Genomic DNA, 19,431 nt, shown 5'->3' with positions numbered 1-19,431 from the left:
GGTTCTTTGTAATGTAATTGGTGAAAAAAATGCCAAAGTTTGTTAAAAAAAAATTGCACAATTTTCCAATACCCGTAGCGTCTCCATTTTTCATGTTCTTGGGTTGGTTGAAGGCTTATTTTTTGCATGCCGAGCTGACATTTTTAATGATACCATTTTAGTGCAGATACGTTCTTTTAATCACCCTTTACTGTATTTTAATGCAATGTCGCGGTGACCAAAAAATGTAATTCTGGCGTTTTGAATTTTTTTCTTGCTACACCGTTTAGCGATCAGGTTAATTCTTTTTTTATTGATAGATGGGGCGATTCTGAACTTGGTGATACTAAATATGTGCAGGTTTAATTTTTTTATTGTTTTATTTTTAATGGGGCAAAAGGGGGGTGATTTGAATCTTTATGTTTTTAATTTTTTTCTTAACCTTTTTTTTTTACTTTTGCCATGCTTCAATAGCCTCTATGGGAGGCTAGAAGCTGGCATAGCCTGATCGGCTCTGCTACATAGTAGCGATGCTCAGATCGCTCCTGTGTAGTAGAAATACAGCATTGGTATGAGCACCGACCACAGCGTGGCACTCACAGCAATCTGTCATCAACAACCATAGAGGTCTGCAGGAGACCTCTGGTTGTTACGCCAATGCACCGATGACCCCCGATCAAATGATGGAGGTCACTGGTGCGCGCATTTCCGTCCGGATGACCGGAAGTGCTTGTTGACCCCCGGAAGAAGGCACCGCGCCGAAACGCGCGTTGGGGCTCGTGGCAGTGTGGTTTTCCCTTCAGGTATTATGATCATTCATTAATTTTTCCTTTTTATACCTTTATCGGTCTTTTTGCGCATGGTTAAGAGATTTATATTTGTGCACTGATGCTTTGTACTTATTCATGTACCTATGCAACCTTATAGAGACTGTTATGTTACCATATGTAGCAGTATACAGTGCATTGTATACCACTGTGTTCAATATGAGTTTTTGATATATTACTTACCTGTCGGCACCCACACTGTCACATTTTTTGGTGAACATTGTCTCATCTTGTTCTCCCTTTTGGTACTTATTATGATGTTATTCTTAATATTTATTTAATAAAGAGCTACTTTTATTATTTTTGGGTTCTTCTAGTGCTTTTCTTTTTTTGGTTTTCAACCATAGAGGTCTGCAGGAGACCTCTGGTTGTTACGCCAATGCACCGATGACCCCCGATCAAATGACGGAGGTCACTGGTGCGCGCATTTCCGGCCGGATGGCTGGAAGTGCTTGTTAAATGCCGCTGTCAGCGTTTGACAGCGGCATCTAACTAGTTAATAGCAGCGGGTGGATCACGATTCCACCTACCGCTATTGTGGGCGCATGTTAGCTGTACAAAATAGCTGACATGTCCCAGCTTTGATGTGGGCTCTCCGCCAGAGCCAGCATCAAAGCAGGGGATCTGCTATCAGACATGCTATACGGTCCGATGGCAGAAAAGGGTTAACCTCATCGGTCCACAGGACTTGTCTCCAAAATGCATTAGGCTTATGTAGATGTTCTTTTGCATACATCTGATGTTAAATTTTATGCTGAGGATGCAGGAGAAGTTTTTTTGGTATGACTTTTCCATGCGATGAAGGCTATATTTGTACATGCGTCTCTGAACAGTAGACCAATGTACCACAATTCTAAAGTCTGCTAAATCTTTCTGAAGGTCTTTTCCAGTCAATCGAAGGTTTTGATTTGCCTCTCTAGCAATCCTATGAGCAGCTCTCACTGAAATTTTGCCTGGTCTTCCAGACCTTATCTTGACCACCACTGTTCTTGGTAATTGCCTTTCTTATTTACACTTCTAGCTGAGGAAAGGCCAACTGGAAAACTCTTTGCTATCTTCTTATAGCATTGTCCTCCTTTGTGGGTATCCAACATTTTCATTTTCAGAGTGCTGGGCAACTGCTTAGAAGAACCCATGGCTGCTGCTTTTGGCACAAGGTTAGAGGATGCTGGGTTTTTATAAAGCTGAGAAATTTGCATCCTCTGACCTTTCCTAATGATGATAGTAAACAAACCATAACCCTAACAGGCTAAGTGAGGTCTGAAACCTAGGACAAAGTTATCTGAGCCCACAAATTTCTAAGGGTGCCCAAACATTTGCATAGGCCCATTTACCTTTTTGTAATTTTTGAAATGCAAAAGATGACATTATATTTTTTTCTTACCTAAGATGCAAAGGAAATTTTTAACTTCAGTCCTTTTAGATATCATTTAATCTTCAATTTGCTTAACTGTTCACAAAAACAGTAATTTTGACCAAGGGTGCCAAAACTTTAACATGCCCCTGTAAATCACCCAACCCTTTTATTCATCAAGAGATAAGCAATTTTCTGAGCTGTGACAGTGACTTTCTCCTCTATATCTACCCATCACACAAATGCTTGGTAGTGCCTAATTTTCATGCATAAGAGCTGGGAGAGCTAGCTGTTAGCCAAATGAAGATTCACTGCCACCTTATGGAAAATGTTAAAAAATAAATAAGTCTTCAATTACAAAGCAAAGAAAATTATTTTTTTTATTCTACGGCCTTACAACTAATTAATAGGGGGTTTAACTTACTGATATAGTTGTGTTAGCCAAAGAGCCATGATCTGCTGATCCGAGTCATCCTGGAGTGCTGCTTCTATTTCTATTTGTTTGACCTGAGTCAACCGCTTGGAAACTTTCCATCGATTCTGGTAGAATTTCCTATAGTGCTGCTCCCTGCTCATGTTATTTAGTGCTTATTACAAAGCCAGGCCAGTCCCCGTTACACATTGCTCCGGTCATATACCGGAATAGAATAAGCTATAGCAAAAAACAGGAATGAAGCACCTTGGACCTTGGATCGAGAGGTCACCAGCAATTGCAAACAACTGGGCTTACTATATTTGTTATGGAAAAAAATGTTATATTTAAATTTTCTTTCACCTTAATTTTTTCTTGGAAAAACTTCTTTGGCAAAATGAAAATAAAATACCTGAGATGCTCCCTTCCAAATTAAGCAAGGAATTACAACAAATATTGGTGTTTCCTATAGACAGGTCTTGATATAATGTAATGTGTTCAGTAGACTCTAAGCACACCACCATTAACAATTGTAACAGGCGTGATTTATGGGCAGCATCTCTCTCCAGGTTTATAGCTCTGTATTTTCTTTCTTAAATTCTGTATGAGGAGTCCGTGCCTGCGGCTGGCATGAATGAACTTGAAAAGGAAGAAAGTATCAGAGATTGAATCATTCCAACTTCTGTTATAAGATTTGCTGTTTAATGCCTTTTTTTCCCTTAGTCCAATGCCCATGCTTTGCAATGCAGGCTGATTATATTCTGTTAAAGCCAGCAGGCACACAGCCACCTCATTACCTTTTTACTGATGAGAAGTAGCCTCTGAACATCATTGCAATCTCTCTGTCCGCTGTTAAACTTGCCTGATATCTAACAAGTCTCGGGCCCAACCATTGAACAGAAAAGGTTCACAAACATGTCTCTTCTTGTTCTTTTCTAATGTCTGCACTTGTGTTTCTGCCAATTATGGAGTTTGGAGAAGCTAATCTAGCCCATCAGCCTGTGCCCTGATGTGCTTCTTGAATTAAGAGGGCTGTTATTAGTCTTGCCATGCCTCACCTTTTGTGCAATTGGCATATACCGTCACATTTCATTACGATCTCTTTGTGCTAATGAGGATTAATTACTACTGTGCATAAAAACTGCCAAAGGTATTTTCTCTAATATACTACATGGGCAGCTTGAAATGCAGTCACTTAAAATACTAAATTATATCTTATTTATCTTATTTTTCTCCTATTTTATCTATCTTCTTTGACAGATGTGTCCCTAATAATTGTGAACATGGAGGCAAGTGCACTCAGACATGGGACACCATAACTTGCAACTGTGAAGGAACTGGATACACTGGTGCCACATGTCATAATTGTAAGTATGATAGTTACTTCTGCCGATAGAGAATATAAATAGTAATATTATTTTTTATTCCATTTTCCCTATTTTTTTATTTTGCCATATAAACTGGACCAAACTTCTAATGACTGCCATGTATAGTGACAAATAAATAAAGAAATATGTAGATATATTTTATTTCTTTTTTATATGGGTGGCAGTCTAAATTAAATCTGTGTTGCAGTTTATATGTATGAGGGAAATAATATATATATATATATATATATATATATATAGTTCATTTTTCATTTTTTTCTCATTAATGTATACTCTGCACCCCGTCTTGATTGGAAAAAAACAGAAATGTAGAAATTTTTGCAAATTTGTTAAAAAAGAAAAACTGAAATATCATATGGTCATAAGTCATATATATGGTATGGTCATAAGACCCTTTGCTCAGTATTGCGTAGATGCACTCTTTTGAGCTGGTACAACCATGATCTTCTTGGGAATGATGCAACAAGTTTTTCACACCTGGATTTGGGGATCCTCTGCCATTTTTCCTTGCAGATCCTCTCCAGTTCCGTCAGGTTGGATAGTGAATATTGGTGGACGGCCATTTTCTGGTCTCTCCAGAGATGCTCAATTGGGTTTAGGTCAGGGCTCTGGCTGGGCCAGTCAAGAATGGTCACAGAGTTGTTCTGAAGCCACTCCTTTGTTATTTTAGCTGAGTGCTTAGGGTCATTGTCTTGTTGGAAGGTGAACCTCCAGCCACGTCTGAGGTCCAGAGCACTCTGGAAGAGGTTTTCATCCAGGATATCTCTGTACTAGGCTGCATTCATGTTTCCTTCAATGGCAACCAGTCATGTTATTATTATTATTCTTATTTATTTATATAGCACCATTGATTCCATGGTGCTGTACATGAGAAGGGGTTACATACTAGTTAAAGATATCACTTACAGTAAACAAACTAACAATGACAAACTGATACAGAGGGGCAAGGACCCTGCCCTTGCGGGCTTACATTCTACAGGATTATGGGAATGGAGACAATAGGTTGAGGGTTGCTGCAGCTCCGGCGTTGGTGAGGCGGTAGCTTCAGTAGTGATGAGGAGGCAGCGGGGTCAGTGCAGGCTGTAGGCTTTCCTGAAGAGATGGGTTTTCAGGTTCCGTCTGAAGGATCCAAATGTAATTGATGTGGTGTTGTCCCTGTAGCGGAAAAACACCCCCATAGCATGATGCTGCCACCACCATGTTTCACTGTTGGGATTGTATTGGGCAGGTGATGAGTAGTGCCTGGTTTTCTTCTCATATATACCGCTTAGAATTATCACCAAAAAAGTCTATCTTCATCTCATCAGACCATAGAATCTTATTTATCATAGCCTGGGAGTCCTTCATGTGTTTCTTCGTGAACTCTATGGGGGCTTTCATATGTCTTGTACTGGTTAGAGGCTTCCTTAGGGCGACTCTGCCATAAAGGCCCAACTGGTGGAGGGCTGCAGTGATAGTTGACTTTATGGAACTTTCTCTCATCTCCCTACTGCATCTCTGGAGCTCAGCCAGAGTGATCTTGAGGTTCTTCTTTACATCTCTCATCAAGGCTCTTCTCCCACGATTGCTCAATTTGGCTGAGCAACAAGGTCTAAGAAGACTTCTGGTGGTCCCAAACTTCTTCCATTTAAGGATTATGGAGGTCACTGTGCTCTTAGGAATCTTGAGTGCTGCAGAAGTTCTTTTGTAACCTTGGCTAGATCTGTGCCTTGCCACAATTCTGTCTCTGAGCTCCTTGGCCAGTTTCTTTGACCTCATGATTCTCATTTAGTCTGACATGCACTGTCAGCTGTGAGGTCTTATATAGACAGGTGTGTGCCTTTTCAAATCAAGTACTATCAGTTTAATTAAACACAGCAAGACTCCAATGAAGGAGTAGAACCATCTCAAGGAGGATCACAAGGAAGTGGACAGCATGTGACCTAAATATGAATATCTGAGCAAAGGGTCTGAATACTTATGACCATGTGATATTTTAGATTTTATTTATTAATACATTTGCTAAAATTTCTACATTTCTGTTTGTTTTTTTCAGTCAAGATGGGATGCAGAGTGTACATTCATGAGTAAAAAAATGAACTTTTTTGAATTTACCAAATGGCTGCAATGAAACAAAGAGTGAAAATTTTTAAGGGGTCAGAATACTTTCCGTAACCACTGTATGTACAGTGGGGAAAATAGAGAATCTTTAAAAAAAATACAGAAAATCGCATTGCATGATTTTTACATAATTAATTTGCATTTTAATGCATGAAATAATTATTTTACACAACAGAAAACAGAACTTAATATTTGGTACAGCAATCATTAAATAAGTATATGGTACAATAGAAAAACAGAACTTAATATTTGGTACAGAAACCTTTGTTTGCAATTGCAGAGGTCAGATATTTCTTGTAGTTCTTGACCAACTTTGCACACACTGCAGCAGGGATTTTGCCCCACATTGCCATACAGATATTCGTCAGATCTTTCAGGTTTCGGGGCTGTCGTTGGGCAACATTGAGTTTCAGCTCCCTACTAAGATTTTCTATTGAGTTCAGGTCTAGAGACTGACTAGGCCACTCCAGGACCTTGAAATGCTTCTTAGGCTAAGTTCACACTGCGTTAGCAGCAGCCCATTCAGCACATACGCTAACGGGCTGCTGTTAACGCAAGTGCCAATGTTACATCGCGCTAGCGCAGATAGAGCATCTGCTAGCTCTATCTGTGCTAGCAGTGATGGACCCGGAAATGCTGCAGCCCGCGTCTCAGGGTCCATCACTCAATGACGGCACATGGCTAGCGCTTGCGCATTGTGGGCGTGCACTAGCAATGCGTCAGACATTGCATTCAATGGCGGTGTTAACAGACTACGTTACACCGTGTTATGCCGCGGTGTAACATAGTCCATCTAACGGACGCCAAGAAAGCAATGTGAACCTAGCCTTACAAGAAAAACACCAAAAACAGACAAAGGTGCTTACCTGTCTAGGCCTTGAATCAAATGCACTATCATGGTGCAAAGCCAATCCTTAGATGCCCTGGCTGTGTGTTTTGGGTCATTGTCATGCTGGAATACCCAGCTATGACCCATCTTTAATGCTCTTAATGAGGAAATTAGATTTTTTGGACAAAATCTCTAGATAAATAACCCCATCCATCTTCCCTTCAATGCGGTGCAGCTGTCCTGTCCCTTTTGCAGAAGAGCATCTCTAAAATAAGTCTCCCCCACTATGCTTTACAGTTCGGACAGTGTTCTTGTTGCTGTACTCATCCTTCTTCTTCCTCCAAACACAGTGAGTGGAGTTGATGACAAAAACTTCTATTTTTTCTCATCTGACCACATGACCTTCTCCCATGCTTTCTCTGGATCATCCAGATGGTCATTGGCAAACTTGAAATGGGCAAGAGCAGGTGGACCAGGGGGATTTTAATCCTTGACGGCATTGTGTGTTGCTAACGGTAATATTTTAGACTGTGGTCCCAGCTCTCTTTAGGTCAATGACCAGGTCCTTCAGTATAGTTCTGGGCTGATTCCTGATCTTTTTTCAGAATCATCCTTCCACACAAGGTGACATTTAGTATGGAGTCCAAGACCGAGGAAGATTTACAGTCATCTTGTGTTTCTTCCATTCTCTAATAATTGTGCCAACAGTATTTACCTTACCTTCCCACCAAGCTGCTTGCCTATTATCCTGTGCCCATTCCAGCCTTTTTCTGGTCTACAATTTTGCCATTTTGTCCCCAGTGTAGACTGCTCATAGTTTGCTACCATTGTGAAGAGGTTGGAGCTTTATTGATTGTGTGGACAGGTGTCTTTAATACAGGTAGCGAGATCAAACAGGTGCAATTAATAGAGGTGATGAGTGCAGAGTAGGGGGGCTTCTTAAAGAAAAACTAACAGGTCTGTGAGAGCCAGAATTCTTGCTGGTTGGTAGGTGATCAAATACTTATACTGTGCAATAAGATGTCATTTAAATATTTAAAATCATACAATGTGATTTTCTGAATTTTTTAATGTTTCTTTCAAAGTTGAAGTGTACCTATGATAAAAATTACAGACCTCTCCATTCTTTGAAGGTGGGAAAACTTGTAAAATCGGCAGTGTATCAAATACTTATTTTCCTCCCTATATAAGTAAGATTCCTACTTTCTTGACACTTTTGAAAAATGGCAAGAAAATTTTATTATGCCAAAACTTTAAACCCTTTCATACAACAAAAAATGTGATATAAAGATGTTGATTAATCTCCTCCCACTGTTTAAGCAGTTTCCAAAATTTCCTTGGAAAATAACTATTCTGCTTTAAATAGAGCTTTTCCGAATGTCTAACTGTTCCAACTTATGGACAAATCCCCCATGAGCTGATCCTCATATTCATGGGAAGAATCATGAGCCTCAGGTTAAATATCTAATTTTACTTAGCTACTTAAAAGCAGCCTTTGATATATCTCTGGGATCTTTCACTTTAGTGAAAGGATGACTACTAGTGTTGAGCATTCCGATACTGCAAGTATCGGGTATCGGCCGATACTTGCTGTATCGGAATTTCCGATACCGAGATCCGATATTTTTGTGATATCGGGTATCGGGTATCGCAACAACATTAATGTAATAATGTGTAAAAAAGAGAATTAAAATAAAAAATATCGCTATACTCACCTGTCCGACGCAGCCGGGACCTCAGCGAGGGAACCGGCAGCGTTGTTTGTTTAAATTTCGCGCTTTTACTTGGTTACGTGAAGTCCCGGCTTGTGATTGGTCAGGGCGGCCATGTTGCCGGGACGCGGACCAATCACAGCAAGCCGTGACGAAATTACGTCACGGCTTGCTGTGATTGGTCCGCGTCCCGGCAACATGGCCGCCATTAACCAATCACAAGCCGTGATGTCACGGGAGGCTGGACATGCGCGTATTTTGAAAAGCGCGCGTGTCCAGCCTCCAGTGACGTCCCGGCAACATGGCCGCCATTAACCAATCACAAGCCGGGACGTCACGGGAGGCTGGACATGCGCGTATTTTGAAAAGCGCGCGTGTCCAGCCTCCAGTGACGTCCCGGCAACATGGCCGCCATTAACCAATCACAAGCCGGGACGTCACGGGAGGCTGGACATGCGCGTATTTTGAAAAGCGCGCGTGTCCAGCCTCCAGTGACGTCCCGGCAACATGGCCGCCATTAACCAATCACAAGCCGGGACGTCACGGGAGGCTGGACACGCGCGCTTTTCAAAATACGCGCATGTCCAGCCTCCCGTGACGTCACGGCTTGTGATTGGTTAATGGCGGCCATGTTGCCGGGACGCGGACCAATCACAGCAAGCCGTGACGTAATTTCGTCACGGCTTGCTGTGATTGGTCCGCGTCCCGGCAACATGGCCGCCCTGACCAATCACAAGCCGGGACCTCACGTAACCAAGTAAAAGCGCGAATTTTAAACAAACAACGCTGCCGGTTCCCTCGCTGAGGTCCCGGCTGCGTCGGACAGGTGAGTATAGCGATATTTTTTATTTTAATTCTTTCTTTTACACATTAATATGGTTCCCAGGGCCTGAAGGAGAGTTTCCTCTCCTTCAGACCCTGGGAACCATCAGGAATACCGTCCGATACCTGAGTCCCATTGACTTGTATTGGTATCGGGTATCGGTATCGGATTGGATCCGATACTTTGCCGGTATCGGCCGATACTTTCCGATACCGATACTTTCAAGTATCGGACGGTATCGCTCAACACTAATGACTACATTACTGCAAGGTGCATTTTCAAGTTCAATATGTCTGTTACTTTGGGATATACACTCACCGGCCACTTTATTAGGTACACCATGCTAGTAACGGGTTGGACCCCCTTTTGCCTTCAGAACTGCCTCAATTCTTCGTGGCATAGGTTCAACAAGGTGCTGGAAGCATTCCTCAGAGATTTTGGTCCATATTGACATGATGGCATCACACAGTTGCTGCAGATTTGTCGGCTGCACATCCCAAAGATGCTCCATACAAGGCAGGATGGATCCATGCTTTCATGTTGTTTACGCCAAATTCTGACCCTACCATCCGAATGTCGCAGCAGAAATCGAGACTCATCAGACCAAGCAACGTTTTTCCAATCTTCTACTGTCCAATTTCGATGAGCTTGTACAAATTGTAGCCTCAGTTTCCTGTTCTTAGCTGAAAGGAGTGGTACCCGGTGTGGTCTTCTGCTGCTGTAGCCCATCTGCCTCAAAGTTCGATGCACTGTGCGTTCAGAGATGCTCTTAGGCCTACCTTGGTTGTAACGGGTGGCGATTTGAGTCACTGTTGCCTTTCTATCAGCTCGAACCAGTCTGCCCATTCTCCTCTGACCTCTGGCATCAACAAGGCATTTCCGCCCACAGAACTGCCGCTCACTGGATTTTTTTTCTTTTTTGGACCATTCTCTGTAAACCCTAGAGATGGTTGTGCGTGAAAATCCCAGTAGATCAGCAGTTTCTGAAATACTCAGACCAGCCCTTCTGGCACCAACAACCATGCCACGTTCAAAGGCACTCAAATCACCATTCTTCCCCATACTGATGCTCGGTTTGAACTGCAGGAGATTGTCTTGACCATGTCTACATGCCTAAATGCACTGAGTTGCCGCCATGTGATTGGCTGATTAGAAATTAAGTGTTAACAAGAAGTTGGACAGGTGTACCTAATAAAGTGGCCGGTGAGTGTATATGTTACATGATTGGTCTATCATCTGCATGTGTCTTGATATTAAAATGTATATGGCTAACAAATGTAAACTGGTAAAAAATGGTCTGACCTAATTATAAAGCAGAGTTATATTGGTCTGCAACACTTCAGTATCAGCTTGATCTAGGTTTACTGCATAGTTAAAAAGGAAGTGCAGATGTTAAAAAAGGTTGAGTTCAAGCTTTATCATGCACAAAATGCAAGATAATAATAGAAAATCAATTTTTTTAATTAAACGATTGCTTTTTATAATGCAGTCACCACATTTCATGTATCAACCCTTTGTAATATGTCAAGGAATTGCCCACAAAAATAGCAATTTAATTAATGAAGTATAGTAGCAAATGTTTCCTTATGCTACAGGAATAATGCACTACATTTGGCGTAGGAAAAAATAGGCAGTCTACTTAGCACGCACATTTCTTCCACAGCTACCAAGCAGTTAAGAAAACAATTTCCAGAACTGTTTCTATCAGAAACCAAAGAAGACACAATAAAATAAACTTAAAAAAACATGAAGGCTGAAGCATGGAGAGGTTTACCATTTTCAAATGTGTAAAGTAAAAAAAAAAATATAATTTTTCATTGTTTCTAATCCAGTGGCAGGAGGCTAGCACCCTTATGTCTGCCATGTACTATACACAAAACATGGAGGATTTATATTTTTCTGTCTTCATTTTCAAAATTAGCAGCAACATGGAACGCATAATACAGCAGTACTGAGCAGTAGAGCTGTGAATCCAGCACAGGGAAGAGATAAAATGCTTACTAGCAGAAGTGAGATCTTTTTCTCTGCTTTTTTGTGTTTACTCTTTTTCTGCCTCCTATCCGTCCCATCTCCATAGATTATAATGTGTAGCTGTAATTTGATGCCTAAATGAGTAAATTGTTTTAACTTGAGCAATATAGATTTTAGTAGTTTATTACAGTAAATATTGAGCTCAGGAAGAAGTGTATCAAAAGAAAAGAGAAATTCTGTAAAGTTGCTTTTTTATCAAAAACAATAGAGGTTTATCAGAATGAATCTTAATAAAATGCCAAGGCTGTAGCATGAAGAGATTTAAAAAAGATGTAAAGCCATATAATGCAGAAAAAGTCTGATTTTTAGTTGTCTGTAGAGATTAGAGAGTAAATTTGCATGAAATTAATGTTACGGATCTGCAACACAGGACTAAGGTAGAAGGGGGGAAAACTGACCCTGCACTATGACTAGGCTGAAACCCTACGATGGAGTGGGCGACCCATTCCTTGCGAATAGACCCACCGACGATCCTAGGTTAATCTCAAGCGAAGACCTATAGATAAGAGGAAGGGGTTCCCTAAAAGAACTAAGGAATGGGTACAAAAATGGGTCACCTCCTAGTAGAAAACACAGAGAATTGCAGAAACCAATAGAAAACAGAAACTAAGGCTAGCAGAACCAGAGGTACCACTGATCAAATAACACACACAGAACACAAAGCAAAGCACCAAGCTAGAGCTCAAGCAGATTAACACTGTTGTCCAGCAAGGATTGGGAGACAGGTGCTGGTTAATAAAGAGTGAAACAATCACCTGACCCAAGACAAACCCAGCACCAGAGGAAAAAGACCGGCAGTCAGAACTCCACAAGAAAATGGTGGATAGTAACAAACTAAACAGATTCTAACAATTGATTTCTGATTGAACTTTATAAATATCCCCATTTGCCAAAATGCTGATTTTTTTCATTCTCTTCCTTGTGGATTAGGCAAAATAGCAGCCGCTAGCCACCATTTTTCTGAACGATAAAAGGCCATCAAAAGGTTAAAAAATATATATTTATAGTTACCTTACCATTCTCATCTCAGTGCCTTCTGCTCCTCACTGTTACCCATTCGGTCTTTGATGAATCTTCTAATTCCTGCTACGAGCGCTGAGTCCTGGGCATATTACACTGAGCCAGGACTTTAGTTTATTCATATATACTTGAGTACTGTCTAACATGTTTAAACTAAGGGTACCGTCACACATTGAAATTTTCATCGCTGCGACGGCACGATTCGTGACGTCGCAGCGTCATATAATCATCGCTCCAGCGTCGTAGACTGCGGTCACACGTTGCAATCACGGCGCTGGAGTGATGCCGAAGTCCCCGGGTAACCAGGGTAAACATCGGGTAACTAAGCGCAGGGCCGCGCTTAGTAACCCGATGTTTACCCTGGTTACCAGCGTAAACGTAAAAAAACAAACAGTACATACTCACCCGTCGGTGTCCTTCAGGTCCCTTGCCGTCTGCTTCCTGCTCTGAGTGCAGCCGTACAGTGAGAGCAGAGCGCAGCACCGCTGTGATCTGCTCTCACTTTCCGGCCGGCACTCAGAGCAGGAAGCAGACGGCAAGGGACCTGAAGGACACCGACGGGTGAGTATGTACGGTTTGTTTTTTTACGTTTACGCTTGTAACCAGGGTAAACATCGGGTTACTAAGCGCGGCCCTGCGCTTAGTTACCCGATGTTTACCCTGGTTACAAGCGAAGACATCGCTGGATCGCTGTCACACACAACGATCCAGCGATGTCAGCGGGTGATCAAGCGACGAAAGAAAGTTCCAAACGATCTGCTACGACGTACGATTCTCAGCAGGATCCCTGATCGCTGCTGCGTGTCAGACACAGCGATATCGTAACGATATCGCTAGAACGTCACGAATCGTAATGTCGTAGTGATGGAAATTTCAATGTGTGACGGTACCCTAACTGCAGTTTAGATATACTGTGGGGCTCAAGAGGAGGGAGCCATTTGGATTTGGAAGCGCAGATATCTCAGGAATTCTTTTAAAGAGAGCCATGTAATTTTACTAGAGAATTTGTGCTACCAGTAATGTGGAAATGTCCTATATTTCTGATGAAAGATGATGGACCCTAGTTTGGCTTGTTTTTGTGGGTTGAATTGAATTTATTGGTAGCATTTTTGGTAAATAACATTTTGGTTATAATGTATCATGTGGTCTTTGCTGAGTACTTAAGTACATTGAAATTTCCATCTTAATTTCTGAAATACGTGATCTAGATGACTGATGGGATCCATTCACTGTAATGAGGCAGAAATGTTACACTGGACTCTGTCTGGCCTCTGTTCCGAAGTGTCTGTTTTTTTAAGGTGCACAAAACTGTGGCTGTTGGGTGCTTTTGTGCGTCACTAAAAAAAAAAACATAAAAAGACAGAAAGTGCCAGATCACAAACCAGACGGAATCTTTTAGGAAATGTTCCGTTGGAGATCTTATGTGAAAACATTTCAGAAATTTACATGGAAATCCCAATGCACAGTTGTGTAAAAAAGTGTTTGACCCCTTCCTGATTTCCTATTCTTTTGCATGTTTGTCACATTTAAATGTTTCAGATCACCAAACAAATTAGACAAAGATAACACAAGTAAACACAAAATGCAGTTTTTAAATGCAGGTCTTTATTTATTAAGGGAAAAAGAAATCCAAAGCTACAAGGCCCTGTGTGAAAAAATGACTGCCCCTAAATGTAAAAAGTAGTTGGGCCACACTTAGCTTCAACAACTGCAATCAAGTGTTTGCGATAACTGGCAATGAGTATTTTACAATGCTCTGGAGGCATTTTGGCCCACTCATCTTTGCAGAATTGTTGTAATTCAGTCACATTGGAGGGTTTCCAAGCATGAACAACCATTTTAAGGTCATGCCAAAGCATCTCAATTGGATTAAGGCTTCTTTTACACTTGCAGTGTTTTTACGGCCCATTTTTGTGGGCCGTATTGCCATAATTTTCACTGTCTGCCACTAAAACGGGATCGCCGTTTTTCTGGATTCGAGTAGTAGGGAAAAAGTAGGAAAAAAATGGCATTCCGCAAATACGGTCTTCACGATGCACCACAAAAACAAGCTTCTGTTGTTTTTGCGGCCCCATTGATTTTCAGTGGGTCCGTGTACGTAAGCTGTGAAAAATATTGAGCAGGCTCGATATTTTCTCATGGCCAATGGTATTCATTATGCAATCTAGGGGTCAAGTCACTGAGGGATCTGTGACCTGTCAGCAGTCTGCATTATGAATACCTAATCAGAGCACCGCGTACGTGAACCCTGCCTTAGGGCACGAGAATCTCATTAACACAAAACTGAAAATAAAGATTAACAAAAAACCACAAGATGGATTTCATCAACCAAGGTGCCATTGTAATCAGTATAACGGCGCCAATCTGACACATGACACATAACCTGTGCATATGTTACTATGCACAATCCTGCTGCAAAAAAATCCTACTATGCAAAACCCTTTAAGTAGTTTGTTCATGCCATGTTTACAATAAAAATGCAATATCTCCATATAAGTGTGTACACGGTTATAAGTTTTGCCTTTTATGTTTTGAAACCATGTCATGATAAAATAATATACATTGTTAAAAATTCAAATTCTACTTAATTTACAATCTAAAAAATGAAACCACTCCACAAAACTTACTCCAGTTGAGTGCTGAATTCATGACATCATATATCTGACAAGTGAGGGTTGCCATGCTGTCTAGCTCTGCCCACTTTGTCGGCGAAGATGGCCAGAGAGCACTAAAATTCAAAAATTTTTAGTGCAGCCTAGCATAATAGCTTTGATCAATTGTGACCCTTATCTTCTGTTAATGGTACCTGATTAATCTCTGCTAGTCAGGTACATTTTAACCCCTGAACGACAAGCGGTATTTCCGTTTTTGAATTTCCATTTTTTGCTCCACTTCTTCCCAAAGCCATAACTTTTTTATTTTTTGTTCAATATAGCCATGTGAGGGCATCTTTTTGCTGGACAAGTTGTAATTTTGAACAACACCATTGGTTTTAACATATAGTGTACTGGAAATCAGGAAAAAAAATCAGATCATATATATATATATATATATATATATACACTCACTGGCCACTTTATTAGGTACACCTGTCCAACTTCTTGTTAACACTTAATTTCTAATCAGCCAATCACATGGCGGCAACTCAGTGCATTTAGGCATGTAGACATGGTCAAGACAATCTCCTGCAGTTCAAACCGAGCATCAGTATGGGGAAGAAAGGTGATTTGAGTGCCTTTGAACGTGGCATGGTTGTTGGTGCCAGAAGGGCTGGTCTGAGTATTTCAGAAACTGCTGATCTACTGGGATTTTCACGCACAACCATCTCTAGGGTTTACAGAGAATGGTCCGAAAAAGAAAAAAAATCCAGTGAGCGGCAGTTCTGTGGGCGGAAATGCCTTGTTGATGCCAGAGGTCAGAGGAGAATGGGCAGACTGGTTCGAGCTGATAGAAAGGCAACAGTGACTCAAATCGCCACCCGTTACAACCAAGGTAGGCCTAAGAGCATCTCTGAACGCACAGTGCGTCGAACTTTGAGGCAGATGGGCTACAGCAGCAGAAGACCACACCGGGTACCACTCCTTTCAGCTAAGAACAGGAAACTGAGGCTACAATTTGTACAAGCTCATCGAAATTGGACAGTAGAAGATTGGAAAAACGTTGCTTGGTCTGATGAGTCTCGATTTCTGCTGCGACATTCGGATGGTAGGGTCAGAATTTGGCGTAAACAACATGAAAGCATGGATCCATCCTGCCTTGTATGGAGCATCTTTGGGATGTGCAGCCGACAAATCTGCGGCAACTGTGTGATGCCATCATGTTAATATGGACCAAAATCTCTGAGGAATGCTTCCAGCACCTTGTTGAACCTATGCCACGAAGAATTGAGGCAGTTCTGAAGGCAAAAGGGGGTCCAACCCATTACTAGCATGGTGTACCTAATAAAGTGGCCGGTGAGTGTATATACAGTATATATATATATTGTATATATATATATATATATATATATATATATATATATATATATATATGCAATTAGAACCAAGTAGGCATAGGTATTGTAAAACCAATAAATCTTTATTTGAGCATAATAAAAGTTGGGGCAAACAGATGAGCCAAGAAAAATGGGATTATCCCCCACTCATGTGATTCACGTGGAGGTGGTTTCCATCTCCCGTGTCCATGGTGTCATCATGATGCTTTTCATGATGAGATCGGTGGGCATTCTCTGCACCAATATATACTGGAGTTTCATTATGTCATCCTGATACTCTACCCTATACATCTTGGAATTCATCTCCAGCACTGGGAAAAATTATTTCTTTATCTCTTATTACCGATGGATTTGCTATTCTCAATATGCTACTGTAGGTGACATTATTACTATGTGACATTGTCACTATTATTTTTTCAAGGGATTGTATTGAATTATACCATTAGGTTACTACTACTAATACATTTCCCCTGGTATTTTATGATTGTTTTGTTATTTCTACCTTAACAGTTTAATGATTACATTTATTGCTTTTTGAGTATTTTTGCTGGTGTATAATGCCATTTTTCTTGGCTCAACTGTTTGTCCCTACTTTTACTATGTTCAAATAAATATTTATTGGTTGTATCATACCTATGCTTACTTGGTTCTAATTGCACATTTTCATATATGATCTGTTACCATGTGAACATAGCCTAAAACTATTTTCAAATGTCTTCTTTGGAAAAGAAGCTGTGTTTTACAGCAAAATGTATGAGATTTCTGATAAAAAAAATGCTACAATAATGCCACCTGTGAACATAGAAATAGAATGCAAATATTTTGTGGCTTTTAAAACAGTTTTACACCTGAATTTTGCCAAATTGGTGCTTTAGGCCTCTTTCACATTTCCGTCGGTACGGGGCCGTCGCAAACCATCGGCCCCACGTACCGATGGACGATGTGCACAATTGTGCACAACGTGGGCAGCGGATGCAGTTTTCAGATGCATCCGCTGCCCATTGTGAGTTCCGGGGAGGGGGGGGCGGAGTTCCGGCCCGCACATGCGCAGTCGGAAATGGCGGTTTCGACAGACGAAAAAACATTACATTGAATGTTTTTTCGTCACGACGGGCCGCAAAATCACGATGCATCCGTTGCACAACGGATGCGACGTGTGCCCATTCATCGCAATCCGTCATCAATAAAAGTGAATGGCAAAAAAACGCATCCTGCGGGCACATTTGCAGGATCCATTTTTTTGCCAAAATGACGGATTTTGACGTATGGCAAAAAATGGAAGTGTGAAAGAGGCCTTAGTGTTCTGATGAATTTATACATCCAAGAACAGACTACAATTTCCTGACTATGTGTCTTATAACCTGAACTAACATTCTCATAGACATGTATAAGACTGTTAGGCCGGGGTCCGACTAGTGAATCACATCCGATGCGAGAGCATCAAATGCGATATGTTAATGACCCTCGACTCCAGCTCTTCTGTGAGCGGGAGCCGAGTGTCATTGCTTCTTGCTCCAATCATCTCACATGAGAGAATTGGAGCACAGCTGCAGTAGAGATGGCAAATTAATTTCTCCTTCTCCTCTGCTACCAGCATCGGTGGGAATCGCACTGCACTTGGTTGATATCCGAGTACAGTGCATTGTTATACACGCACCCATAGATTTATATGGGTGCTTACGATCTGAATTCAGCATGCAAACGTTGAATGCTGCGATTTTTTTTCCTATCCTTTCAGAGCAGGGAAAAAAATGCAATTGAGAACAGAACCATAAGACTAAATTGGTACGAAAGCAATCCAATTTTTAATTGGATTCCATTCGTCCAATTTAATTGGAAGTGGGAGCAAGCCCTTAGCCCAACTCAGCAGTCCCACAATCAGTTTGAACAATGCAGTCTGTACATGGACTGTGAAATGCGGACATGTGAATGTAATCTAATGTGATTTAATAAATAAACTTTATATTAAATAAATAGGAGAATTGAGACTGCACAGTTTTTGTGTTAAGGCTTGGAGCCTCGTCAAAAATCAAAAGTTGAGAATTTGACTTTCATTTTCTATCAGGTTCTGGAAAACATCTTCATTAAACTTAGAAAAGCTAATCCTTGTATGCTTGTACATTTTCTCTCTGCTTTATACTCAGACACCTAGGATAATACCAAGCTGCAGTAAAACAGATGTACCTGTTCAGTGGTATAAAAAAGGATTTAAAATATCTTGTTCTGTCTCCCATCTAACAATAGAATAAAGCTATTGGATTACAATAACATAGGTCATCGGGGCACAAATGGCCTGAAGAATTTTACCAATAAGATACAACATCGGTTTTAAAAGTAATCCTTCCCTTTTTGTATTGCTATTTGAAGGTGGTTGAGATTAAAAATAAGATATTTAATTACAGGTTTACTTTGAGGTATTGTACAAATTGGCATTGGGGTCTGACTAGGATTCATTGACTATAAGAACAAAACATTGTGATCACCTTGCAGGATGAAGAGAGAGCTATTTATGTAAAAGTATCATTTCAGTGGCAATAACAAAGAAATGTGTTTCACAATGTGATTCAAGGGTTTCTTTATCTCCTTCAATAACGTTTTGAGTGAATACCTTTATACTAGAATTCCTTTATACCAACATGCTCACCAATGAAATGATGTAATTTGCTAGATTGCAAGCAATCTGAAAAAACACACCAGAATTTTGACAAAAGCTACATTCACAATGATAAGGTATTAATGGAGAATGCCAAATAAAATATTCAGTCTATACAGTGTATATATATATATATATATATACACACACACACACACACACTTATACTGTATAAATATAAATTTTGTTTATATATACAGTTGAAACAAGAAGTTTACAGAATAATGATAGAGAAAGAATGTTTTAAGGTATTTTTATTACTTCAAAGTCAAAAGTTTAGTATTTGGTACAATTGCCCTTAAACTGAAT

At 40.6% G+C, this 19,431-nt stretch overlaps 1 protein-coding gene across 1 annotated transcript in view; it reads left to right on the top strand.

Moving 5' to 3' along the window:
* Positions 1-19,431, top strand: part of CNTNAP2 (contactin associated protein 2) — a 3,158,824-nt gene that overhangs the window by 2,241,283 nt on the left and 898,110 nt on the right. The window contains exon 11 of the mRNA XM_077269131.1: positions 3,833-3,939. Within this exon, the coding sequence (XP_077125246.1) occupies positions 3,833-3,939 (107 nt within the window). The remainder of the gene's footprint in view (positions 1-3,832; positions 3,940-19,431) is intronic.

This window comes from Ranitomeya variabilis, chromosome 6 (assembly GCF_051348905.1).
Source record: "Ranitomeya variabilis isolate aRanVar5 chromosome 6, aRanVar5.hap1, whole genome shotgun sequence".
In the NCBI taxonomy this organism is placed as follows: domain Eukaryota; kingdom Metazoa; phylum Chordata; class Amphibia; order Anura; family Dendrobatidae; genus Ranitomeya; species Ranitomeya variabilis.
The sequence above is the reverse complement of the archived record's forward strand: the minus strand, read 5'-3'. Positions and strand labels throughout refer to the sequence as shown.